Raw genomic sequence first — 27,464 nt, 5'->3', positions numbered from 1 at the left:
TGGGGGGAGGGCCTGAAATGTTTTTCTTTCGAAATAATAATTTTTAAAAATCCAGGAACTGTCATCACTGGAAGTGGCACCTGGGAAGGGAGTTATTGCTCATGACATGCTGAACTAATGGGGCGCCGAGCTCCCCTCTTCTCCCCTCCCTCAAATACATTTATAAATTTCAATGGGGACAAATCCCATCTGGTACTCAGAGAACTGTGTCTCATTTCATACTTTACCCGAATCATACCTACAACTGCAAGAGGAACTAAACAGAGACCCTTGGCATAAATGAGCCACAGTGGATGATTATCTTGTAGTCAATCCAGCACTGAGGTGAATTTGATCTTTTAAACACTTTATGGCAGTGGTTCTCAACCCGTGGGTTTAAAAATGTATTGTATAATAAATATGTATTTCCAATGGCTTTAGGTGACCTCTGTGTTTTGGTCGTTTGACCCCCGCCAGGGTCGCGACCCACAGGTTGAGAACGGCTGCTTTATGGAAAACACCTGTCAGGCATCCGTGGAGCAGGCCACAGGCTCCGGAAGCCCACAGGCACGGGCCCAACAGCAGGGTGCTGATCTGCTGCTGCGGGATGGCCATGTGTCCTCGCGCAGGGAAGTGGGGACACAAGTCCCTTCACTGACAGCTGCTCTGCACATACGCCACAACATCCAGCAGGAGGTGGTTTCTGTTTTCCTTGGTGACCTGCGGGGAGAAGAGAGGGCCATCATGTCCTTCCTCTCATGATCACCTGACAGGTGACACTCAAGGACAGGTGACACCCAGGACAGGTGACAATCGAGAACAGGTGACACTCAAGGACAGGTAACACTGGAGGACAGGTGACACTCGAGGACAGGTGACACTCGAGGACAGGTGACACTTGAGGACCGGTGACACCCAAGGACAGGTAACACTCTGGGGGAGCCAGAAGGTCACAGAGTGAGGCACCTGGGAAGCCCGAGATGGGCCACCCGGAGCTAGCTCTCAGTAGTGACACCACTGGGCTGCTGACCCCACCACCGGACTTTGCACAGGCTTATGACTGAGGGTGCAGACCATGAAAGGATCTCAGAATTAAGCCCCATGAGAGGTGCCCTGGAATGAACAATGGGAATGCAGGAGGGGACACGGCCCAACTGTGATCAGGCCTGACCAGAAGGAACTGCCTGAGTGAAGCCAGGAGAACTCGCCTAAGGGTGGGCCTGCTGGGAGCAGTGTCACCCCTGGAATTCTGGGTGGCCCAAAGACCAGTCACCCAGTCATCTCACCATAGCCTTAGAAAGTGTCACCAGGAGCCCCTGACAGCAATCAGCCCCACATCTGAAAGATGAGGAGGCTGGAGCCCAGAGAAATCAGAGGTTTTCCTGAGCTCTGAGCTGGTGGGGGACGCAATGCAGACCACACTCAGGTCTTGGACCCCAGTGGGCCTGCTCTCTAATTGACACCATTACAAACACAAAAGTAACAACCTTGATTCAAGCTTTACTTGACCCATTTTTTACTTCTTTCAAAAACACAGTCCAGTGAACACCACCAAAGCACTCAGACCCCACCGGGGAGTTGGATGGGGGGCTGCTGTCCCCCAGCAGGGCGGGGCCATCACTTCTCCCTTCACCAGCGCCTTCTTGTTCTGCCCCTACAACATTCACCCATTCAACACTGATGGGTGCCGGTCACAAAGGGGGCAAGGTTCTGGGGTCAGAGGAGTTACTCTGGTAGGTCATCCTCATGGAGCTTGCAGACCAGAACCTAGGGACAGGCATAAACAGCAGCCAGAGCAATGAATGAAGGAACAAATGAACAAAAGAACAAATGAAAGGTGAGACCCAAAATTGGAGAGGCTTCCACAGGCAGGCATGCCTGGCCTTAGTTTTCACAGGGGGACAATGACAGAGGGGCCCCCAGACAGAGAGATGACCTGAGTGCACCTGGAGAACCCAAGTGGGTGAAGTATGGGTGGACCCTGCAAGGAGGGACGTGCCTGATCCCCTGCAGATTGCACACCCCGTGTCTGCAGAGGCCGGGCACGCAGTAGGTGCTAAATAAATGTCTGATGAGGAAATGCAGAAGTCTTCCTCCCCTTGGGCTCTGCAGCACCCAGACTGCAGTCGACACTAGTCTACGAACGAGCATCAGTCCAAGAGTGCAAGCTGGGCCCGGGATGCCTTCCTGTGAACCTGAATCCTGAAAGCCATGAGCCAAGCAGCAAATGCTACAGCCAATGCCCTGACCTGACAGTAGTCTCCAGGAACACTATCCACTAGGGCAGCTCTGGCTCCAATGAAATGAGGGCCACAGGCTGAGCCTACGGTTGAAGGGAAACCACACAGGCCTTACAAGGCTCATTGCTGTCTTCCCTTAATTAACCAAAGGCCATAATTATGGCTCTTAATTCAGAACAGTAAAACAGATTCGAGTTACAGTAACATTTTCATAAAGTAGAAAACCAAAATAATTTCTAGGAATCTGAGGTTTTATCACCAAATCATCTGACTCATCCCTGAACGGGAGGGTCACAGTCCAGCAGGGCTATCCCATTGCTCAGGCTTTGGAGTCAGGCTGACTGACGTGTAAGTCCCAGCTCTGCCACCTACTCAGTGACCCTGGACAGGGATGTGACCTTCTCTGATTAGAGATGATATAATATTCCTCAGCAGGTCACTGATGTCCCTAAAGCGCCAAGCACACACCCAGCGTCAGGTGCTCCGTGACTGGTGGCCAGCCTGATCTCTCAATCAATTCTTGGTAACCTCTAGGCATCACCTCTCCCTGTGCCCTCAGCAGACGACATTCTCCCCCATTTCCATCAAGAAAATATTTCAAAGGAAATGAAATGAAATATGCTTCCTAAATGCCAGTGAAATGAAAAAACTCTTATTTTTTTTCCTTGTTGTAAGAAGTGACTAGCAGGGATAAGAATATTGCCTTCGGGTTGGTAATTACAGAACTATGAAAGAGTACACATGACTCTTTCTAGTGACCTTGACCCGTTAAGGTCTTCCTCAACTGCCTCTACAACACTGACATTATCATTAAATGTTTTTGACAATTAGCCTCAGATAACCAAATATTGAAATAATAAAAAACATTTTACAGTGGCTATGCTTAGCAATAAACTCCAGAAGACATGAGAAAACAATTTAAGCAAACTTGGGGAAGGGAAACATGAAGGCCACTGTACCCAAACCTGCACCATGACAGAAGTTCCTCCTACATTACCAAGAACATCCTCCAAGGACATGAATGTCAGATCCATAACAGCCGCCAACGGAGGGACTGTGACCCTCCCGTTCAGGGATGAGTCAGATGATTTGGTGATAAAACCTCAGATTCCTAGAAATTATTTTGGTTTTCTACTTTATGAAAATGTTACTGTAACTCGAATCTGTTTTACTGTTCTGAATTAAGAGCCATAATTATGGCCTTTGGTTAATTAAGGGAAGACAGCCGCCCTGAGGCTGTATTCTTTGTGTTTGTTCTTGGTCTGCTCTTTGTCCAGCAATTCCTACTGTTCAGCCTCCAGTTCACAGATTCTTTCCTCTGTCCTCTCCATTCTGCTGGTGAGTTCATCCAGAGACCTTTCTATTTGGTTATAGAATTTTACAGTTCTAAACTTTTCAACTGATTCTTTCTTCATCTTCCATATATTTGCTGACACCTAATTTCTTAGCTGAAACTATTTTTCATTTGTTTCAATCATGCTTGTAATTTATTGCTGAAGTGTTTTTAAGGACTGCTGCTTCAAACATCTACTATATCATCTTGATTGGCTTGTAATGTATTTTTCTCATTCAAGTTGATTTTCTTGGTTCATGGTATGACAGGTGATTTTCAACTGTGTCTGTCCTGTTGTTCCTTGGGTCCTGAGGTCCCTAGCCAGTGTGCCTGCTTATCTCCACCATTCAGGTCTTCATATGGTTGCTTTATATGTAAGGTCCAAGGTTTTCACTGTACATCATAGGCAGAATCAGGAAAAGTGCATCTATTCCACCTTGTCTAGAACTGGAATTGTTCTCAGGTGTTCTGAAAAGTAATGCTGTTTGCCTGACACTATTGAGATCAGTGAGTCTAGATAATAAATAACTTTGAGTGGAATAATTCCCCCACATCATGAGTTCAGTACCACCTGCACAGGCCTGACATGCTCACCTGTCAGCAAAGAGAGGCTGCCCTCCATACTGCACACACCTATTTTCTCACCTGCAGTGCTCTCCCTCCATTTCCCCTCTTCCTCCTTCAAAAACCCACACAGGCCCATTTTCCTCAGACACCTCTCCCCACACCTTCTGCTCATACAAATCTCTCCCTTTCCTGCCCCTAGACTTGGACTGTCCCATGGTCGATTTTTCTTAGACAGGAACATGCCTCACATGTGCCTGCAACATGGATTACATGTTAGAGGCAAAGGATGTTCTCAAAAATGGACTCAAATGGCTTTACCATGTATCAACAAGAAAGAGGACCCAAGAAATATCTAGTCTAACCTCTACGTTTGCAGAAATGAAAAAGAGAAAGAAATAAGAGTTTTCACTTATACACTAGGAACAGAAAGACTACTCAAGCCCCAAAGGAACAGAGAAAGACAAGAATACCGAGACTGTCAGCACCCCCTCTTACACAATTAACCAAAAGATAATGTTCATTTACACATTGTTAGGAGCAATGATTATTTTGTCTCGAGAATAACATGCTATTATCTTAAGACTTTTTTTCTGGACATTAACAGTCATTTCTCCTCAATCCTATAGACTTCTAGATTAGTTTTGCAGTCAGCCAATCCTTCGGGTTGCACTAGCCTAGAAGCTCTCTGGCCTGAAAACGATTGTTTTTCATATTTCACTATTCATTGCCTCTATTTCCACAGAAACCCCAGAACTACAACCCAGAACTCAAGAATGAAAGCCACATAAAGTAACAGGTAGGGAAGGCAACATAAAACATCACCAAGAGCCTGACCAGGTGGTGGCGCAGTGGATAGAGCATGGGACTGGGATACAGAGGACCCAGGTTTGAGACCCCGAGGTCATCAGCTTGAGCGTGGGCTCATCTGGTTTGAGCAAAGCTCTCCAGCTTGGACCCAACGTCACTGATTCGAGCAAGAGGTTACTTGGTCTGCTGAAGGCCCACATTCAAGGCACATATGAGAAAGCAATCAATGAACAACTAAGGTGTCACAACAAAAATTGATGATTGATACTTCTCATCTCTCTCCGTTCCTGTCTGTCCCTGTCTATCCCTCTCTCTCTCTCTCTCTGTCTCTGAGGAAAAAAAACAAAAACAACAACAACAACAAAAAACATCACCAAGAATGTGACCCTGTGTGGTTCTCAGGGCTGGGCTCCCATCTGCTCCTTAGAGTCCTTTTCTGACCACTGCCTCCCTCCCCCATCTCAAGCCCCAAACTGCCATAGTGCCTATTTTCTTTTCATTTATCACTACCTAAAATAGCCTAATTATTTGCTCATATTTTTCTTATCTATCTCCTCCATTAATGTCAGCTCCGTGAGAGCAGTGACTCAGTCAGCACTGTTCATCACCAAGACCGAGAATGATGCCTAGCACAGAGCGGGAGGGAGGGAGGGAACAATTACTCCAGGTCCAACTGGTCCAACCCTAATGGGTGTTGTTACTCCGCATGTACCCCAGGATACAGTAGGTGGATATCCCCCTCAGGCCAGCTGACCATAGAGACACTTTGCCAGTGATATAAGGTGCTCTTTGGTCCTCGGCAGCTAGAACTTGCTCTCCATTCTCCCTGAAGCGTGTGGCCCTGTGGACTGACTGATTACTTGGCACCTGCAGCCCCAAACTGGGGCTAGAGACAGTGGGGTGTGGGCAGATTCCAGCCCAGAATGTGGCGATCACTGACACAAAGACACCTGGGGCAGCAGAGCAAGGCACTATTGGACTAAGGGGGACACGGAGAGACAAAAGGGAAAGAAAGGCAAGGATGCAGACCAGTGCCAGCAGTCCTATCAGAGTCCTTTGCACCTGCCTCAGACCCTGCCACTGATGACTATACCAGCTACTCATCTCTCCCTGTGCCCCCTGCGACCCTCCCCTACTGCAGGGGCCTACGAGCCGGTTACAACAGACTGCTGGACCCATGGCCCAGGGCCTCGGGAGTCCAGTCCATCAGCTTGGAGAAAGCCCTAGAAGGCCATGTCTCGCCAGCTCGCTGGTGGTGCGCACCTGCGGGACTGCAGACCTCACTTTGCAGAGCAGGCCTCCACAGCTGTGCTGTTTGTGTGGCTAAGTGACCGAGGGACTGAAGAGCGACGTGTGGTGCTGGCCACTGCCCTGGGCAGTGCTGGCAGCACCTGCCACCATCACAGGACTCCCACTGGGCAGCACCCTCCACAGCGTCTGCAGGCTGTGCTCTTCTCCACAGCCTCCTCTTCCCCAGTGGGTCAGGGCAAAAGGAAACCTTCACGTGAAACAGCACTTACCAGCTTCTGCATCCCAACCTGACCACTGGCCCGGGAAGAGAGACACGCAGGCACTGCCGGTACTGGAGAGGTCCTGTGTCTGGGGGGGGGGGGAGGAAGCCCACGGCCACAGCAGCTGAGACAGGCTGCCCCATTGGCAGGTGTGTTTTTACATGGAATAAAGGTATTATTTAAGTTCTATAAATTCCTAGAAAAGAAGACTCACCGGCACTCCATCATAAGAGAAAAAAGATAGAAACGCAAAGCCAAAGGGATACTTTAGAGCAGCGGTTCTCAACCTGTGGGTCGCGACCCCGGTGGGGGTCAAACGACCAAAACACAGGAGTCGCCTAAAGCCATCGGAAATACATATTTTATTTAAAAATGTATTGTATAATAAATATGTATTTTCCACAGGTTGAGAACCGCTGCTTTAGAGCCACCTGCTATTTTAGGCCAACTGCCCCATCTGCAGAAACAGAGGGCCAGCAGTACTTACACTGAACACCTGAACGTCGGATCTGTTTCGTACTTCTTCCACAAGGGCCAGCGGTTTTCCTTTCCGGACTGGGATCGTGCCCAGGACGACAGTCCCGGGGGTGGACAGAGTCTGCCGAACGGCCTGAATGAAAGGCTGGCTGAAGAGCTCCATTTTCCCAATCTCATCAATGATACACACTCTTGGCTCCGGGCCGCTGCTGGAACCTGCCTGAGGGTGACAGAGACAGTAACTGGGACACCAGAGGCACAGTAAGCAGGGGTCTCACTCCACACTCACTCACCAGCCAACAGTTACACCAGTGAGTCCAGAGAGTCAACTATAGTTTGGAAGACAGCTCGCATGGTCCACATGGATAATTAACAGCAAACTAATCTCCCCTGGAGACTGTCCCACCCAGAAAATTCAATCCCTAGCCTCCATTTTTTCTGGCAAATTTCACTCCTGCAGAACAGGCCCAGCAATAACGAAGCTCTACATGGATAGACACCTAGAAAACAAGCAGGACCCAGATGCATCGGGTTTAGAAGAAATGAAACAGGTCTGGCAGCCTTTAAAATAATACTGACTCTGTTTTTTATTTTGATCTGAATGAGATTCCATCTGCCAAGAGAAGGTAAGTGCTTCAGGCAAATGTCTATATATTCCATAATCTGCAGTATGAGGGTTAGTGGAAAGAAGTAAAAATGAAAATAAAAGGCATCTTGGTTAAAAGAAAAGAGTGAGCAGGGCTGTGCCCTTTAAATCTCAGATTCCCTTTCTAATGACTTTACACCTTCATGTCCATCACTTATTGTACTTCCTTGAAAACCACACTAGGAACAGGTGCAGGCCCAGGAGTCCTAATGGCTCCCAGCTCCTGGGATTTGCACCCTTGTGAAGCACCCCACCCCCACACACGCAGGACCAGGGCTGGTCTGTGTGACCATGAGTACTGCAGAAGGCATATGTCACTTCTGAGATAGGTAACAGAGACTACATTTTGGGTCTTGTTTCAATCTCTCTGCTCCTATCTCTCCCCTTTCTCTCATTCTCTCTCTCTGGTCGCTCTGGGGAAGACAGCTGCCATGTTATAAAGACATTCCAATACCCGATGACAAGAAAAGGGACTGAGTCCTCCCAACAACCATGAACAAGTGAGCCTGGAGGCAGATCCCTTAATGGTCAAGCCTCAGATGACTCGGCCCCCACCGACAGCTTGACTAAAACTCATGTGACACCCTTAGTCTGAGTCCCAGCTCAGCTGCTCCTGGATTCTGACCCAGAGAAACCCTGTGAGATAGTGTTTGTTGTTTTAAACTTAAATTTGGGGGGCATTTCGTACATAACAGGTAATATACATGTCCTCTCTAGAAAGCTGATATGACTTTGAATAGTTCTTCCACAATGGGCACATAATAACACTTCAGTGACTTCAGACTGACATTTATAATTTTTATATAAATCACTGCCCTGAAAACTATATGTAAAGCTGATTTACAAAGTACTTCTCACTGAAGGTCTCTGACTCCATAAATCATGATATCAACATAGTCTCGGAATGGATGTTACCCTGCATCCTGCTCAAATTCCAAATACCAAAGGTATGGCCCAGTGGGGCTGCTGGTAAGGCGTGTGGCAGCCAGTGACAGGCAGGTTGAGGGGCAGATTCTGAAGTTCTAAATGTTGCACAGAGGGGTGGGGACTTTGTCCAACACCTGAGAGATTCTAAGCCAGGGACAGTCACAAGTCATGCTAGAAAGGCTGCTTGCTAGCTACATGGCGTCAGGAAAAGACGCTGAGACTGCACGGTCTGAGCTGTGCAGTGAGTGGTGGGAAGCATGAGAGCTAGGGTTTTCAACTTTTAAGTGAGAGTCTTTTTGTTTCTCCACCTAGTACCCTACATATAGTTTATTTCCCAATCATTTTATTAGCAGAAAGAACAGGAAGTCTTTGTGATCACCCAAGAGAGTCTAAACAATCACACTCCTGTGTTTCTAATGCACTTTATTTTTATCTTTCAATTTAGCTATTTGCATGTAGCACGCACACACATGTGCACACACACAAGGCTGTATTCTTTCTTTCCTATGGACTTGAATGAGGCTACAAAGCTGAACCGAAGGAGCCACGCTGCCCTCCATAGGGGAAGGTGCGGGAAGAAGGATAGTGTTTGTTGAATAAGGCATTATTTATTCCAAACTTATTCTTCAAAACTGAATAGCAAATTTGGGAGAAATAAGACAGCTGCCAACAACCTGGTTGTGAGTGTAAAAACAGACAGTCCCTGAGAGCAAGCCATTCCAATGGACCAGACACTATCAGGAAGACTTGGGGGACTCTGCCATCCAGAGACAAGGAATAACTGTGTATGTCATCTGCCCAGAGGCTGCCACCTAAAAGCTAAGCAGAACCCTAATGTGGTACATCAAAATAACAGTTTTGAAAGCAGTCAGTTCAGACAAAGAAAAGCAATCTGAAAGAATGTGTGTGCCATGTATGTGTCTATTTATTGGGTTCATATCTGTAGGTAGTCAAATGCAAGAGGGCGTCTGTGTAAATACACACGAGCAGGTACACAGACAAAGCATGTGCTCACCACTCTCCTGCCATTCTACAACCTCACCATGACAGCTCACCGACACCATCTGAACTTCTGCACAGGTATCTGGATACACAATACATATGTTATTTTCTACCAACTGGAAGTACTCATTTTAAAACCCTGGCTCACCTAAAATCCTTGTTCTGTCTAGAATGAGAGACTTCTGTTATCTAGGAACTGTATGACTCTCAAAAATAAGTCTTGGATTTTAATGAGAAGTGGAAGTTATTCATTTTCACTTGAGACAAAGGTTAGGTGCTAATCCACCCAGAAGCCTATAAATACTCAGCTTGCTTTTCTAAACAACACATGAACATACATAATAAACGAATCACTACTGTGTTCAAAATTGTTTTGTCTATATAAATTCAAGCAACTTTAGCTGAAAACAAAAAAGCCAGTGAACAAACAATACCCTGATTACATTGTTCTAAACTATTCTGAGCTGATCAAGACACAGTCTGTTTACCGCACTGGGGCCCAGGTTTGAAAACCATCAGGAGCCTTGGCACTTCCGGGAATGGGAGACCTTGAGAGCTCCTGCAATAACTACACTCGGAGGCATTTTCCAGGTTACAAGCACCATCCTGGGACTGAAACAGCAGCTACTGGCTGAGTTACCCCAATGGATGGGGAACCCGGCCTCCTCCTGTGACCCCAGCACCCTGGGACCAGCCTGGACACCCAAGCTCATGGGTCTCTATGGTAGATGGACAGCCAGGATCTGACCCCCAGCTTCCTGGCAGACACAAATCAGAGTGATGTGGGGCTCCTCCCAGGGTACAGCATCTTTCACCTCACTCAGCTCAAGAAAAACCAGCAGACTATCTTAAGTTTCGCGCCTGCCAGCAGCCAGGGACTGATGCACTCTACAGACACAATAACTCCATGCAGCAGGTGTCAGCGTCTCTGCTCTGCAGGAGAGGAGAGGAAACGGGGTAATTCATGCAGTTGCTCAGCTCCCACCTGCTGCCAACACTCCCTGCCACACCCCGGTGCAATTCCACCTGCACTTGCAGCATGAAACAAGGAAAAATGCAGATCTCAGAAATCCATCTGACCATGAAGAAACTATCTTCTTTTCAATGGGAAGCCATACGCTTTAGTTTCTAGGGGCCGAGAGAGGCAGAGCCACAAAACCTCTAATTCTTTTTTTGGAATAATCATATTAACTTCAAGGCTCAAAAAGAACTACATATTTGGGGGTCTCAGAATAATTACTATCAGCAGCATCACTTCATCAAGTAGAGAATGGTCCCCTGTGGTGGGTGTGACCTGCATATGACAGGACCTCAGCCTCCACCAGGAGCCCAGGCCTCTACTCACAGAAGAGAGGTGACCAGCTCTCCGAAACGGTTCACTCCTGTCCCTTCTCAACAGCTGACACTGTTTATAATAACTAACCTTTTTTATTTTTTTTTATTTTTTTATTTTTTTTTTCATTTTTCTGAAGCTGGAAACAGGGAGAGACAGTCAGACAGACTCCCGCATGCGCCCGACCGGGATCCACCCGGCACGCCCACCAGGGGCGGTGCTCTGCCCCCCAGGGGGCGATGCTCTGCCCATCCTGGGCGTCGCCATGTTGCGACCAGAGCCACTCTAGCGCCTGAGGCAGAGGCCACAGAGCCATGCCCAGCGCCCGGGCCATCTCTGCTCCAATGGAGCCTTGGCTGCGGGAGGGGAAGAGAGAGACAGAGAGGAAAGCGCGGCGGAGGGGTGGAGAAGCAAATGGGCGCTTCTCCTGTGTGCCCTGGCCGGGAATCGAACCCGGGTCCTCCGCACGCTAGGCCGACGCTCTACCGCTGAGCCAACCGGCCAGGGCAACTAACCTTTTTTAAATGTCTCTTGCTTAATAAAAGTTTTAGTCAATATTTAAACTTTTCATAAAAGTTTGGTATCTTGTATGCCTAATGTCCTTTTATTAGAAATTGCTTGAGGCCCTGGCCGGTTGGCTCAGTGGTAGAGTGTCTGCCTGGCGTGCGGGGGACCCGGGTTTGATTCCCGGCCAGGGCACATAGGAGAGGCGCCCATTTGCTTCTCCACCCCCCCTCCTTCCTCTCTGTCTCTCTCTTCCCCTCCCGCAGCCGAGGCTCCATTGGAGCAAGGATGGCCCAGGCGCTGGGGATGGTTCCTTGGCCTCTGCCCCAGGCGCTAGAGTCGCGGCAGAGCGACGCCCCGGAGGGGCAGAGCATCGCCCCCTGGTGGGCAGAGCATCGCCCCTGGTGGGGGTGCCGGGTGGATCCCGGTCGGGCGCATGCGGGAGTCTGTCTGACTGTCTCTCCCCGTTTCCAGCTTCAGAAAAATACAAAAAAAAAAAAAAAGAAAGAAAGAAAAAAAAAGAAATTGCTTGAAGTTGATTGTTTCTGCTACAGTAAAATAGTGATGATGTTTTTTCTAACTAATGAGGTAACTCGATACAAATATAGGAGTACAGCTTAGATTAATTAAAAAATCAACTATTGTGGCTTTTAAAGTTCAACACTTGAATGTACAGTGATTTTATGTTAATAAGTGCTCACCTTGTTACAGAAAATATTTCAAAGGCAGTAGTTAAATTTGATTTCCAGTTGAAGCCTCAAGAGAAAGTTATTTTTATCTTAAGCTAAACTGATTTTTTTTTTTTTTTTTGTATTTTTCTGAAGTTGGAAACGGGGAGAGACAGTCAGACAGACTCCCGCATGCGCCCAACTGGGATCCACCCGGCACGCCCACCAGGGGCGACGCTCTGCCCACTAGGAGGCGTCACTCTGTTACGACCAGAGCCACTCTAGCACCTGGGGCAGAGGCCAAGGAGCCATCCCCAGCGGCCGGGCCATCTTTGCTCCAATGGAGCCTCGGCTGCCGGAGGGGAAGAGAGAGACAGAGAGGAAGGAGAGGGGGAGTGGTGGAGAAGCAGATGGGCGCTTCTCCTGTGTGCCCTGGCCGGGAATCGACCCGGGACTTCTGCACGCCAGGCCGACGCTCTACCACTGAGCCAACTGGCCAGGGCCTAAACTGATTATTTTAAAAATTCAAATTAACAAGGAGAAGTTTTGATGAGGAGGATGTGCATGGTCCTAAAGTATCTCCCCACTCACTGTTTATTAGCTTCAAATGAAAAAGTAGCAAATACACAGTGGACAGAATGGGCAATTCCTTGCTCCGTAATCAAAATCAGGAGCCTCCAGATGAAATGCCCGAGAAGATGCACCACCATTTATGTAGCATTCTGGCTGAATCTAAACGCGAGAAACATCAGACAGAACCTTAAAGAGGAATGTCCAATCAAAAATCATCAACAAACATCAGGAGCCTCCAGATGAAATGCCTGAGAAAGATGCACCACCATTTATGTAGCATTCTGGCTGAATCTAAACGCGAGAAACATCAGACATACCCTCAAAGAGGAATATCCAATCAAAAATGTTAATGTCGTAAAAGAATGACCAGAAATATTCCACATGAAGGGAGCTAAGGAAATACTATAACTGACCCTGGTAGGAGGAAAAGAAATGTTACAAAGAACACTATGAAGTTAATCGACAAAATGGTACAGGGATGGTAGATTATTAGATCAAAGTATTTTCTTAGTATAGAAATTACTGAGATTGATGACTATACCAATTATATGAGTATATCCTTGTTCTACGGAAAACTATGTGAAAATTTTCATAGGAGTTAAGTAAAATGGTGATTGCAACATACTTTAAAATGGTTCCCCTGCAAATTTATATATTTACACATATACATACACACACTCAGAGAGAGTGAACAAACAGGGCAAATGTTAAAAATAGTTGATTCTGGATAACAAGTATACTGGTGATGTTACACTGTCCTTATTCTTGTAATTTTCTCTAAGTAAAATTTTATCCAAATAGAATTTTAAAAAATTAGAAACAATATAAAAAAAGAAAACATGTACACATTCAGAGTATCAGAGTCCAGAAGAGAACCAATGTATCAACGTGAATTTCCATCGAAGGCTGCAGGACTTCAGACTGACGCATGGGAGGAGGGAGCCAGAGAGAGTCCTGGGAATAGAACCAAGTGGATGAAGAAAAGAGACATAATTGATAAAAATTCCACCACCCCCCATGTTATTTGGGCGTGGGTTGCAAAAGAATTGCACAAAGGTATGGAAACCCAAGGTGGGAGCCTGCTCCACATCTCAGCCACAGAACTTCACGGGGGCCAGCAAGGGAAGACAAGACAGTGACATCCCAGACCTACCCTAGAATCAGATTTCCAAGAAGTGTGGCCATGAGCCAATCTTAGACCAAACTCTCAGTTCATCTATTTTGATTCACAACAGATATGTTTTTATAGACGTTTAAATCAATTTTTGTTTGCACCAGATAACTTTGGATTTCCCTGGCTGGCCTTGCGATGTATGTATATATATGACGGAGAAGTACAGGAACAGAGAGGAGGAGGACTAGAGCCACAAAGGTCAGTTTGCCAATAATAAGCTAAAGCAATGCTCTGGCTCCTAACAACCTTTCAAGAATGAGTCCAGACTGGATGGAACTTGTTTTTTCTAAATTCTATCTAAAAGCCTAGTGGCCTGAAAAGCTTAAGCGGCACTTCCAGGTCAAGTGATAAAAATAATAATAACCTTTCCTAGACAGGAGTTCTCTCACCTGAAAATGAAGTTTCAAAGATTTGAAGCAGTTTCAAAAAAGAAAAAAAGAATCAAAAGCAGATCCTGCTCTCAAAAACAAACATGTACTGAAACCCTTATTTTGATCAAAATTGGAAATGCCAGGTTCAAACTCTGTGATTTTCATTGGGCGTTCTGGTTCTAGGTTACCACTCCTTCCACGTATCTTAATTAAAAATGATGCTGTTGAGCCTAAAAAATAGGCTTGCAGTAGGGGTCCTTTGTTCTTTAAAACATTATAATCTATTGTTATCTTTTTTGTGTGAGGAGGAGACATAATGGGAACCAACAAAAGTTAAAGCCTACATTACATCAGATTCTAATAAAACACTGTGTGGCTGTCAAAAAGGCCACTGAGGAAAAGGCCGGTGTTCTCCTACAGCCTTAATCACCAGAACGAAGAAAAACAATCCTAAATTACAGCAGCGTCAGAAAGTAGAAGAGACCTAGGAATGACCTTACCAAAAATAATGTTAAGCAAGAAATAAAGAGAGATTATGATCTTGACTGTGGAGGATGAAAGTTGTCTAAAATATTAAGATATTCTTTATATCTAAATAACTATAATTTTGTATCATTCAAATCATTCCATGTAAGACTTTATAATGGATAATAAAATCTTGATTCTACAGTTTGTGCCAGCTCTTCCTTACAAGCTGTGTATTCCCTGAGCAGGTTAGTTTCTATGCTATGTCTCAGTTTCTTCCTCTGTAAAAAAGGAATATAGAGACAGAGCTATTCTGAGAGTTAAATGAATCAGTGACTACCACACAACTTGCATTCAGTAACTATTCACCAGCAATACTACAGCCATCCACTACTACTATAATTTGGAGAAATGAACAAACAAGAAAGGGTAAGACAATTTTATGAAGAATAATGTAACTACTTATTATGATAATTAAAATAGTATGCTACTGGTGCAACAATGAGATCAATGGAACAGAGCAGATAACCCTAAACATTATATACAGACACACATTTGTAATATAATTAATCAAACAGAAAAAACTTATGAGAAATAGGTTATTTACAAACTTTTTTTGGTAAACTGGCTAAGTATTTGGAAGAAAATTAATTGAGAGTGTGATTGTATGTTATATTCAAAATCCAGATGGATCAAAATCATAAAGGTTAAAAAAAAAGTAGGTACACCGAAAAAGAAACATATTTTATAGTAACTTGGAATATGGACATTCTCAATGTTAAAAAAAAAAAGGAGAGAAAGAAAGAAATCACCAAACTGACAACTGAGAAAAATAAAATCAATCAATATGAAAAAGATATTTGCCTTATAAAAGATTTCTTTTAAGTGTAGAAAAAGGAATCAGAAAAGAAATGAAAGATTAAAAAAATACCCCCCAAAATAACTGAAAAACATTTAACTTCACTACTATAAAAATGCAAATCAAAGCAAAGAAGTTTAGTATCGAAAATCAGTACAGAGCTCAGTGTTGGCCCACGTGCAAGACGAATGCTCAAGCATGGGTGGGGTGCAATGACACAGCCTCACGGGAACCCCATCAGCACATGGCCAAACCCTGACCATCCACATGCGCCACCTAGAGCCTCCACCTTCAGACACTTCCTAGAGCAGAGGTCAGGAACCTATGCCTCATGAGATGTGGCTCTTTTGATGGCTGCATTTGGCTCGCAGACAAATCTTTAATTAAAAAAATGTTAAAAATATAAAACATTCTCATGTATTATAATCCATTCATTTCCTACCGCTCATGTTCATGGTTGCGGGTGGCTGGAGCCAATCACAGCTGTCCTCCAGGACAACACCAAAATTTTATTGGATAATGTGTAATGTACACGAGTCGTTGTGAGGTCAGGAAGTAAACTTCCCTCCTTTTTAAATCAAGTAGTCAGCTAGCTAATTGCAGAAACCCTTTTGATGAAGATGGCTAAAAGAAAAAAAGATGAGGAGTATCGTTCTTTTCAGCAGGAATGGACAGAGGAATTCGCCTTTGTGGAGAGAGCAGGTTCTGCAGTGTGTTTAATATGCAATGATAAAATTGCATCGATGAAACGGTCAAATAGAAAGCAGCATTTCGACACACGCCATACTACATTTGCATCGAAATATCCAGCAGGGGACAGCAGGAAGAAAGCATGTCAAGAGCTACTGTGCAGAGTGCAAGCCAGTCAGCAGCAATTCCATGTTTGGACCCAACAAGGTGGCTGGAATTCGGCTAGCTTTGCTGGTGCTTTAGCAATTGTGAGAAACAGAAAGCCATTAAGATGGGGAGTATGCCAAAACATCCATGCTTGATGTTGCCAATGAACTTTTTGACGACTTTTCGGATAAAGACAAGATAATCAAAGGAATAAAAGACATGCCTCTGTCGGCAAGAACTGTTCACGATCGTACCATCATGATGGCAAATCAAATTGAGGCGACACAAGTGAAGGACATAAATGCAGCACCATTCTTTCCTCTCGCTTTGGATGAGTCAACAGATGTAAGCCATTTATCCCAGTTCAGCAAAGTTGCAAGTTATGCTGTTGGTGACACACTATGTGAGGAAAGTCTTGCTGTTTTGCCTATGAAAGAGACAACAAGAGGGGAGGATTTATTCAAGTCTTTCACTGAGTTAACTAAAGGAAAAAATCTACTAATGGATAAACTTATTTGGGTGTGTACTGATGGTACTCCGTGCATGGTGGAAAAAAACAGGATTCGTAGCGCTTCTTTGTGAACATGAAAAGAGACCCAACCTAAGTTTTCACTGCATCCTACATCAGGAGGCGCTTTGTGCTCAGATGTGTGGTGAGCAGCTTGGTGAGGTGATGTTGTTGGTCATTCAGGTGGTCAACTTTATTGTTGCCCAAGCTTTAAATGATCGCCAGTTTAAAACACTGCTGGATGAAGTTGGGAATAATTATCCTGGTCTGCTTCTGCACAGCAATGTCCGTTGGTTGTCAAGAGGGAAGGTGCTCAGCTGTTTCGCGGCCTGTCTGAGCGAAATCTGGACTCTTCTTGAAATGAAAAACATCGAGTATCCTCAGCTAACACTGAGTGGCTCCTGAAGTTCTACTATCTTGTGGACATGACTGAACATCTGAACCAGCTCAATGTGAAAATGCAAGGCATTGGAAATACAGTCTTATCCCTTCAACAAGCAGTGTTTGCATTTGAAAACAAGCTGGAACTCTTCATCGCTGACATTGCAACAGGTCATTTACTACACTCTGAAATACTGGGAGAGTTTAAAGATGCATGCACAGCAAGTGACCCTGCTCAACATCTTGACTTCCAGCAGCTAGCGGGCTTCACATCTAATCTCCTGCAGTCATTCAAAGTGCGCTTTGGTGAATTTCATGAGTGCACTTGTCTTTTTAAGTTCATCACTCATCCACACGAGTGTGCAGTGGACAGCGCTGATCTGAGTTACATCCTGGTGTCTCCGTCAGAGATTTTGAGCTACGAACTGCTGACCTGAAGGCCTCAGACATGTGGGTGAATAAGTTCAAGTCACTGAATGAAGATTTGGAAAGACTTGCACAACAGCAAGCAGAGTTGGCAAGCAAACACAAGTGGGGAGAAATGAACATTAAGACCAACCTACAATCGCGTTTAACAGATGGAAGTCTCAACGCCTGCATGAAGCTTAACCTCACCACATATCAACCAGACTACAAAGCCATCAGCAAAACCATGCAGCATCAGAAGTTGCATTAATGGTAAGAAGTACTTTATTCATCATTGGTTAGCAACAGCATAACAATGTTATTAAAAAGAAATCAGAGGCTTATTGTACTTTAAAAGTGTTGGTCTTACATAAAATGCACACATTTACTTGTATTTAGTGTTAAACATATTGTATGGATCTCACGGAATTACATTTTAAAATATGCGGCGTTCAGGCTCTCAGCCAAAAAGGTTCCCGACCCCTGTCCTAGAGCCACGCTCACGGCTGGGGAAAGACTCATGCAATGGGTGTGTGCAAAAGGTTCTCTGAAATATTCTGAATGTCCCACACTGGAGAAATGATGGCTAAACCAAAGATGAAAACCCACACCATAAAATCATATGCAAACATTAAAATATCACAGTGTGAAGACTATCACGTTGTAAGACCATTCCTGTATCACTGAACCCTATTCTGGGGAACAACTCAAGCCTCTATATCCATACACATCATCTTCCCAATTTCGGATGACTGAACAAATACACTGGGCACAGAAAATGGGGAAAAACAAAATATGCTTACAGTGGTTAAATTCGGTTACTCATATTCTCTTTTTTATTAATATTTCATTTTTTAAAAATTCCCTACCTTGAATATGTATAACTTAAATATTCAAGAAGACAAACGTTGTCAAATAAGGAAAGATGCCACCCATGGGATGCAAAAAAATCACAACCGTCAACCCTACAAAGGACTGCATCTAGAATGTTTCTGGTCTTACTCAATTTTTTTCGTATTTTCCCACATGTGCCCACGATGGTCTGTGGGACCGCATCCTGCTATGGAAAGGAGGCTCCAGCAGCAGGACAGGGAGGACGGGAGGGGTTGTGCCTGAAGCCCCAGGCCTGTGCTGTTCCAGCCACCCCACATACTTCCACCCCAGCACATAGCGCGCATGCCCCTGCTAGCCCAATGCACCATTTTTCTGTCGTTCATACAGGAGACACTTAATAGGTATTTCTTGACTTGTCAGGTTTCCTGTTCCTATGTCCCTGGCACTGTACACTAGCATGCCATCAGTCTATAGCCAGTGTTCCTGCCTGAATGTGCTGTCTACAGTTCACACTAGCTGGTCATTCCAAAAGCAGATGACAGAAGTTGTCTCTTTCTAGACCCCTATGTTTTTTGCCTAGTTACTTTAACTTCTCTCTCTCTCTCTTTAGTATAAAGACGAAACACTCATTCTTTCTTTTTTCTTAATCTTAATAAAATAATGAGAAAGGACAAGAATCTCTGCTTCAGAAAAGAAACCCAGCCCTGGCTGGTTGGCTCAGTGGTAGAGCATCAGCTCGGCATGTGAAAGTCCTGGGTTCAATTCCCAGGGCACACAGGAGAAACATCCCTCTGCTTCTCCACCCCTCCCCCTCTCCTTCCTCTCTGTCTCTCTCTTCCCCTCCTGCAGCCAAGGCTCCATTGGAGCAGTTTGCCCGGGCACTGAGGACAGCTCTGTGGCCTCTGCCTCAGGCGCTAGAATGGCTCCGATTACAGCAGAGCAACGCCCCAGAGGGGCTGAGCATCACCCCCTGGTGGGCATGCTAGGTGGATCCCGGTGGGGCATATGCAGGAGTCTGTTTGTCTGCCACCCCGTCACTTCTCACTTCAAAAAAGAAAGAAACCCGTGACCTGGTTAAGACACCATAGCCTGGGAAATTTTCCTGCCTAGAATATGAATGGTGGGTTTGGTTATCAAAGCATAAACAAATGGGAGAAGTTGGCTTCATTTTTTAATTAAGAAAGAGATTCAATTCTTATTCCAGCAGCACACAATTCCCTGTGGAATCCTGCAGGCAGACACTCAGCACACGTGCACCATGCTCTCCCAGGATTCAGTCTGCTCTGAGCAAGGCAAGTAAAAATCAATCCTTTGTACTGATCCAGTGCCAAAGCCAGAGCCTTCACCTGAAGTTTCATTTGCAGTACCTCACTTGTTCTTGAACATTTAAGTAGAGAAGTATATATCTACTGGGAAAAGAATTAAGAGAAAAACACCAGGTTCTGTGACTGTTCCCATGAAACACAATGTCCACGACAGTCCCCAGCATCGGGAGTAAAGGGAGTAAGGGGATGTCCCAAGAGGAAGGAGCTGGGAAAGGGGCAGGTGGGAGGAGCAGGCAAGAGGAAGGGAGCAAAAGAGAAAGTGGGCTCCGAGGAGCAGCAACCCCCCCACCAAATGAAGCGCACGACACTTCCAGCCCTCTGACTCGGAGACTGTCCTCAGCAGGCTACAGCTAACATTCTCTGTAGCCTTGAGAAACTGTGGGATACTACAAGTGGCAAAGCCTTTGTAAGTTCAAGTCTTAGCAAAACACTAAGTTCTCCCCCCCACACCTCCATATTGGCTCTAAAGCTGAGTATTTGCACTCATCCCAACCCCCCCACTTCACTTGCTTGCTTAAGTTGCTAGAAGCAATTTACATGGCCTTCCTCTTACCCTTTATTTGTTCAGATGTTGGTTGATTTCACTTATGCATGGTGGGGGGATTCCTGTTCACACCTTAAATGGTTTACTGTTCATGCCTTAAAAGAATTCCTGTTTCTACTTCTGATGTGTGACTTTGTATCTAAGACTTCCTTTTTTGCATATGGCTATATAATAAAGCAAACCAGGCACTGTTTTGCTCTGACTTGCCAGCAGCTTGCAGAGGCCTCCTGATCCAATCCTTTTTCTCTCTTGAGTTTATTTCCTTCTTTCCACATCGTTCTCCCTCAGGGACTTGGAACTACTAGCCGTGCTGGTTCGCAGCAAGAAACTACTAAAGTCCTCACATTTTAGCTGAGCCCTGAATGTCAAAAAAGAGCAGAGATCAAAGATCTGAGAGGTATGCCAACCAAAGAAAATGGCAAGCACCAAGGGCCAAAGCTGGCACAGCCCTGGCAGGTACGGGGCACATGCCTGAGTCAGTACGGCGGGACGATGGTGAGAACAGTCAGCGGTTACTAGGGCTAGACAGCACAGGGCCTTCCAGGCCAGAACCTTGGAATTTATTGTTGATGCAACAGAAACTTCTGGAAGGTTTGAAATGGCCTCTTAAGATAGATCTGCACCATTCAATGTTCACAAAAGTAAATCAAAGTCATAAGTCTATACCAGAGTAAATAACACCCATACTCTATATGGTCCATAGGCCCTGCATCACGTGGCCTCAGCCACCTCGCCAACCCTCCCTCCCCTGTCCACTCCTGCCCCAGGACTCTGGGCCTCTGTGGATCTGCTCCTACCAGCTAGATTATCTTCCTGCGCCCCCACCCCACACTGATATTCTCTCTGAGTGACAGTGGTTTCTCATCTTCTCACTTCAGTTTAAATGTTCCTCAGAGCTCTCAATGGGCATGGGTATATTTTTGGAATGATAAAATGTTGTGCAATTAGACCTGTGAATATACTTGGAAAAATCAAATTCTACATTTTAAATGGGTGAACTGTATGGTATGTGAATTATATCTCAACCTGTTTTAATAACAACAAAAAATAGGTAATACAGTGAGTGATATAATGTGTTAGGTGCTTACCATTATGTTCATATAATGACTCTTCCTTCCTAACTGTTTATTTTTTACACTGTGAAAACTGGATTGAAATATAACTAAGGGAAAAGAGAGGAAAGACTTATGTTTGGGGATGTTGGTAGCTGGGCACAGAGCCCTCCCACTATAAAATCTTTCTATGTGCTGAATTTACGTGACAAGGAATTTACTTGAGCTCAGAGTGATAGCAAACTACACTGCACATCCTTAGTAAAGGCCAATCACTTGAAGATTAAACTATAAAATGCAAAACTGCCCTCTCCCTAAGAGCAAAAGCCACTCTGTTCCAAGGTCACAGTTCCCACAATGCACTGGCAGCACATGAGCTCCAGGAGCAGAAACCATACTCACGTTCAAGACCGGAAGCGCCAACTGCTCAAAGGCCGCCAGATCCACCATGTACTGCCCGACTTGGCATTCCTGCTTTCCAGGTGGGGACCCTGACCTGGAACGATAGTGAGTTCTTGTTGAAAGACCCCTGTATTGGTTTCTGGTGGTGACTCCACTGACCCTCTGGCCTTCCACTTCTGCTAAATCATCCTTAAAAACCACCTACATGAAAAGCAGGAGTGTGTGAAGCTGATCTCAGTCCATGTCCTCCCTGAGAGCAGGGCTACTACTGTACCCACCCCCCCAACGGTCTGGCGGGAACCTTGGTGGGGCCGACCCCGAAGCTCCTGGAAGCCACTGCACCAACTAGCACTGAAATGCAGCATGAGAAATGGGGCTATGAGTAAAACTGATTAGTCAATGAAATATGCTTTAAGTGAAATACGATATTTTTACACTTTGCTTTTCATGACTTTAATCTCCGTTTTCTTTCTCTAAAAATTCCAAAGGCCTAAGATCCTTCAAGATGGTAGACAGTATATGGCTAATCCTGTGCCCAGAGAGAATAAAACACCACAAAAATAAAATCTCAGTACCCAACTCTAGATAAAGGTCCCCGCAGGCCAGAAAGCGTGACCACGTCAAAGCCTATTCTTTTCCCTCCCTGCCGAACTTCTTCTGTGTAAAATCCATCGACAGGCACCCCAGAGGACTTTAAAATCTCACTGGCTTTCTGGATCAAAGTTGTTTTTCCAATTCCTAAAAAGGAAAAGAAAATCCAATTAGGAGCTGTTCCTTTGCTAGGGCACAGCGAGGCCCTGCCGCCAGAGAGCACCACATCGGGGAAACACAGGCTACAAAGACTGTATGAAGTCACTGCACTTTCATTCTGATGGTGCCAGGTGGCAGAACGTTCTAATTCCAAGGAGAAACACACATAATAAAAATAGGAATGGTATCTTCAAGTTTAGTTTGAAATTCTGAAACATTATTGTTACATACACAATCCTAGAACCAACTGAGCAGCTTCCTGATGACAGTGTCAGGTGGGACATTTCTTGCGGGTTGACTCCCCTCTTTGGTGGCCACACTCTTTCACCATGCTTGGAGCAAAGGCTGGGCACCTTGGGATTTCAACCTTCAGGGCACTTGAGGCCCACATTAAGAGTGGGGAGACCCCCTCCCTGCTCCATTGACTTGTATTGCTACAGCTCCTGAATATCTGTCCTTACCATTAAAAAGAACAGTGTCTACATGTTGTCACATGACTGTCCTATTAGGTTGGCAACCCCTTCTATCACCTCCTCCAGTGCCCCTAAGCATTGCTTTGGTTGACCCAACCCCTCCCCACATTATAACCAACATACCACCAGCCCCCTCCCCTCCCCTCTGACCTCTCTTTTCCTCCCACCTGGTCTGTGGACTTTGATGAACTTGTCTTCAGAGGCATCGGCTGGTGCTACCTAACATGACACTAACCACTGCTGCACGAAGCCAGGCCCTGTTCTCACATGCTCCAGAATTCTCTCAGTTAAATCCCCACACCACATTCTGGGGCAGTTACCATTCTTGCCCTTATTTTACAGATAACGAAACTGAGGCCCAGAAAGGTAAGGTAACTTACCCAGTACCTAATAAGGACCATACATTTTAACAGGGGCCTTTACCTGTCACCATGGTTTTGTTTATGTGAGCCTTGTTCACATATCAACTTAAGTCAGTGGCATCATAATCACCCAAAAAAATGGAAGAAAAAAAAAACAAAAAAACTTCTAGCAGGTTTGCAATAGAGCTATTTTAAAATACCACAGGGTTGAGAATCATATGGTTATGGCTGCCCACACAGTCATCAGGAGTCCTTAAGGACACCTTTAAGTTTCCTTGCAATAAAATATAATCCTTGACCCTGGCAGGTTGGCTCAGCGGTAGAGCGTCGGTCTGGCGTGTGGGGGACCCAGGTTCAATTCCCGGCCAGGGCACATAGGAGAAGCGCCCATTTGCTTCTCCACCCCCTCCTCCTTCCTCTCTGTCTCTCTCTTCCCCTCCTGCAGCCAAGGCTCCATTGGAGCAAAGATGGCCTGGGCGCTGGGGATAGCTCTTTGGCCTCTGCCCCAGGCGCTAGAGTGGCTCTGGTCGTGGCAGAGCGACGCCCCGGAGGGGCAGAGCATCGCCCCCTGGTGGGCAGAGCGTCACCCCTGGTGGGCGTGCCAGGTAGATCCCGGTCAGGCGCATGCGGGAGTCTGTCTGTATCTCCCTGTTTCCAGCTTCAGAAAAATACAAAATAAATATATATATATTTTATATATTTTATATATAAAATATATATATTCCTTTATTCTTATTTAAGTACCTCCCTTAACTGCTGCTTTAGGAAAGTCACTGAGGAATCTGTGTAATACAGGCAAGTGACATTGGTGGATGGGTAAATTGGTACTTCTCTGAAGGGTAATTTCAACGTGCCTACACAGTACACAGTAATTCTATGGTTAGGAATGATCCTCAGTGCGGAATCTAACAACAGGTACAAAGATATTTATTAGCATGGAAAACAAGCCACAATAGATGAAAATAATATACAAAGAAAAACCAAGTTAAGAAATAGCAGACATACCTAGTATTTCTCCGTTATTATTATTATTTTTAATTCGCTGTGTTGGACCTCATGGGATGTCACATACTTCCTTGATTTTTTTTTTTTTTTGTCTTATAATGGGCATTACTCAATGTAAGAAAAAGCAAAGCTATTTACATTTTGCAAAAGAGAAAATGGTGCAGCAGCTATAGTAAAATGGACATACGGCGTGTCCTATTGTCCTGTGTGTTAGGCAGAACACAATAAAGCAAGAGGCACTGGGCTCAAGTCCCTATCCTTTTCAGCTCTACAAATTTTCCTTCAGTTAGCTTTTCACTTCCATTCATTAAGCTGCTAGCCAAGACCTGTGTATCCTGGCTAAAATGTGAGCTGTACTGAGGACCCAAGATGACAGCCCCACGCCACACACAGACAGGCAATAAGCACGGGTAAGAAAGCTCCAGAATTATTTTGGTTCTGGTTCTCCCATCAAGCCTATCCTGAGATAAAGATTCAAGTACAGGTAGTTTAATTTGGGAAGTGACCCCAAGACACGCTGGTAGGGAGATAACTGCATTACCAAGCAAGTTGCTATTGTGGGCAGCTGGAGCCCAGTTCCACTGCGGAATCCAGGGAGACAGGTTTGGACACACGGTTTAGTTATCCTGTATAAGGTGTAAGGAAGTAGGGAGCCTACTTCAATCTACCATGGATTTAAGGCCATGCCTGGGGGACAGGACGCCTCTGGCCTGCCACACCTGCCCTGTGCACAAGCAGAGTGGGCTTCAGAGACCAGAAAAAGCCCTTCAAGGTAGGTCACAGGTGGGACAGCTGAAAGTGGGCAAAATGCTAAGTGCCAAGGAGGTGTGTGGGGCACTGACAGCACGCACAAAAAGTGCACTCTTTAAGAAGACAGATTTCCGGCTGGTCAGAACACACAGAGATTTAGCCAACAGGCAGAATTTGGGATTGAGTTAGTGACAGAAAGAAACTAAGTGAATGAAAAAAAACAACAGATAATAACTCCAGAGGGGAAACAAAGTTGCGCATAAAAGATAAAGAAATTATAGATTACTACATGGCCCTTGGGTGATATAGTAAAATAGCACAAACAGTGCCTACTGAGCTAATCAAAACATTATACTTGCAGTAGGAAGACTGATAGAGAAGGTGAGTGCGTTGAGGACACCCTCCAGAGAGCTACACTGTAGACTCTTTCAACTATTGAATACATGTATGTAAAACTTTTATAAAGAAGGACACAGGGCCCTGGCCAGTTTGCTCAATGAACAGAGCATCCGCCTGATGTGTGGACGTCCTGGGTTCTATCCCTGGTCAGGGAACACAGGAAAAGCAACCATCTGCTTCTCTTCGCCTCCCTCTCCTTCTATTCCTCTTTTTCTCACACAGCAGTGGCTCAATTGGTTCGAGTGTAGGCCCAAGGTGCAGAGTATACCTTGGTTGGTCCAAGCATTGGCACCAGATGGAGGTTGCCAGGTGGATGCCGGTCAGGGCACGTGTGGGTGTCTGTCTCTCTATCTCCCATCCTCTCACTTAAAATAAAAGGAAACAGAAAGACCAGTGCCAGCCTTGCCAGCCTCTGTCCCCAGCCACCTCCAGGACTCAGGCAGATACAGTCACAATTACCAGGTCACCAGTTAGTAAACACAGAGGTGTCTTGGGGCCAGCATGCAGGAAAACCACATTCTAGATCTCAAAGCACTGACCAATCAACTCTCAGGAGACAGCCCTTTTCAGTATTTGGGAGTACCTTTGGATATTGGAGAGTTCTCAAACTACCCTCCTCCTCTCTGCTCCTCTGTTGCTTTGTAAAAATAAAATTCCCAAGTCTGCACTATTAAGTGTAGCCTTTGCTACTTAAGGCTAAGCATAATCATTACAATGAAGGGACAGAGAATTGTAGGCCCAAAGTAACAATCTACTTCACCTGAACGCATGGTTAACTTGAACACTGGACCGCCTTGCAAAGGAGCTGAAGAATCATTTTCTCTGCTTTTAGCCCACCTTTCTCTGAGGTCCACACCTCACTGCCTCTTCTTTCCCGCATGCCACTGGTTTCAAAGGCGCCTCCTCCTCTAGTCTATTATTTGACCTCACACTGTCCCATTCAGGGGCCAGAGCTCCGCAACCCACAGCACTGAGGGACCTGCCCAGCGACAGGCATCAGAGCAGCAGGCAGAAGCACAGTCTGAGAGGGGGTCCTGTGGGTACCAAGGCCTGCAGTCTCGTTCGTGGGGGGAATTCAGGAGTCAGTGAATTCAGACTGGAATAAAGGTTACACACCTACTACCACCACGCTTCCACTGACCCTACTTGCTTCCATTACAAAAGTGGGTCACGCGGGCAGCAGGGTGACTCTCCAAAGAAGTTGGGCCCCTTCCCACCAATCACAGCGGGGACAGGTATCCCCAAGCATTCTTCTCGCACATCACCACTGCAAGGCCACCGTCGTTGTCACGGCGGCCACGGGGCCAGGCTGTTTACTACCCTAAGAAAGCCCCAGACCCCTACATCACCCCAGTGGGCTCCATCTCCAATCCTATCTCAGGTACTCAAAACCCCGCCTTCCGGGAAAGGGTGCGCACGCTCCAGAATACCATGCTTGTACAATCATGTACATCAAGGCCCGCAGCCAGAGCCAGGAGCCCGCCGCCGCTCCCCGCGCGCCCCCGCGCCAACTGCTCGGCCTCCCGGAGGCGGAACCCCGCAGGGTTACCTGGGGGCCCCGTCAGAAACACGTGCCGTGCCATACAGTAGGCAGGAGTAGGGGTCACAACCAGGTCGGAATCAGGAACCGAATCCCGGGACGGTCAGGCCTAAGTCCCGCCCACCGTGCGCACGCCACAACTCCGCAGGTTGGACGCCCCCGCCCCCACGCCGCGCGTGCGCCTCAGCGCTTGGCCGCGGGCCGCGCATGCGCCCTCAACCCCGGCTTCGATGTCCGCATTCGCCGTCAGCCCCGGCCTCGGTGTTTGCATGAGCCCTCTGTTTTAGGGTTCGTTCCGCGCCAGCGGCGCCTGGGACTGTGGTGGTCCGGTTCTGGGCTTATGTGGGGTGTTTGCAGGGAGAAGGGCGTGAGGAGTTCAGTTGCTAAAGCAGCGCTGCTTCCCTGAGCGCCGTCGCCCGAGTCCTGCCCTGGGATCGGACCTGCGAACTGAATCCCTCGGT

At 46.1% G+C, this 27,464-nt stretch overlaps 1 protein-coding gene across 2 annotated transcripts; it reads right to left on the bottom strand.

The window, feature by feature from the left end:
• Nucleotides 1–346: 346 nt before the first annotated feature.
• NTPCR (nucleoside-triphosphatase, cancer-related) lies at nt 347–27,152 on the bottom strand. 2 transcript variants are annotated; one of them, XM_066236235.1, is made up of 5 exons: nt 27,013–27,152; nt 22,300–22,462; nt 21,725–21,818; nt 6,925–7,134; nt 347–699 (listed from the first exon to the last, which is right to left on the bottom strand). In XM_066236235.1, the coding sequence occupies exons 1-5, from the start codon at nt 27,044–27,046 to the stop codon at nt 631–633; spliced, it is 570 nt and encodes a 189-aa protein (XP_066092332.1). In that variant the 5' UTR covers nt 27,047–27,152; the 3' UTR covers nt 347–630. The 2 variants fall into 2 exon arrangements, with proteins under 2 accessions (XP_066092332.1, XP_066092324.1); XM_066236227.1 differs by having other exon boundaries at nt 6,925–7,130.
• Nucleotides 27,153–27,464: the final 312 nt, after the last annotated feature.

This window comes from Saccopteryx bilineata, chromosome 1 (assembly GCF_036850765.1).
Source record: "Saccopteryx bilineata isolate mSacBil1 chromosome 1, mSacBil1_pri_phased_curated, whole genome shotgun sequence".
Lineage (NCBI taxonomy): Eukaryota > Metazoa > Chordata > Mammalia > Chiroptera > Emballonuridae > Saccopteryx > Saccopteryx bilineata.
The sequence above is the reverse complement of the archived record's forward strand: the minus strand, read 5'-3'. Positions and strand labels throughout refer to the sequence as shown.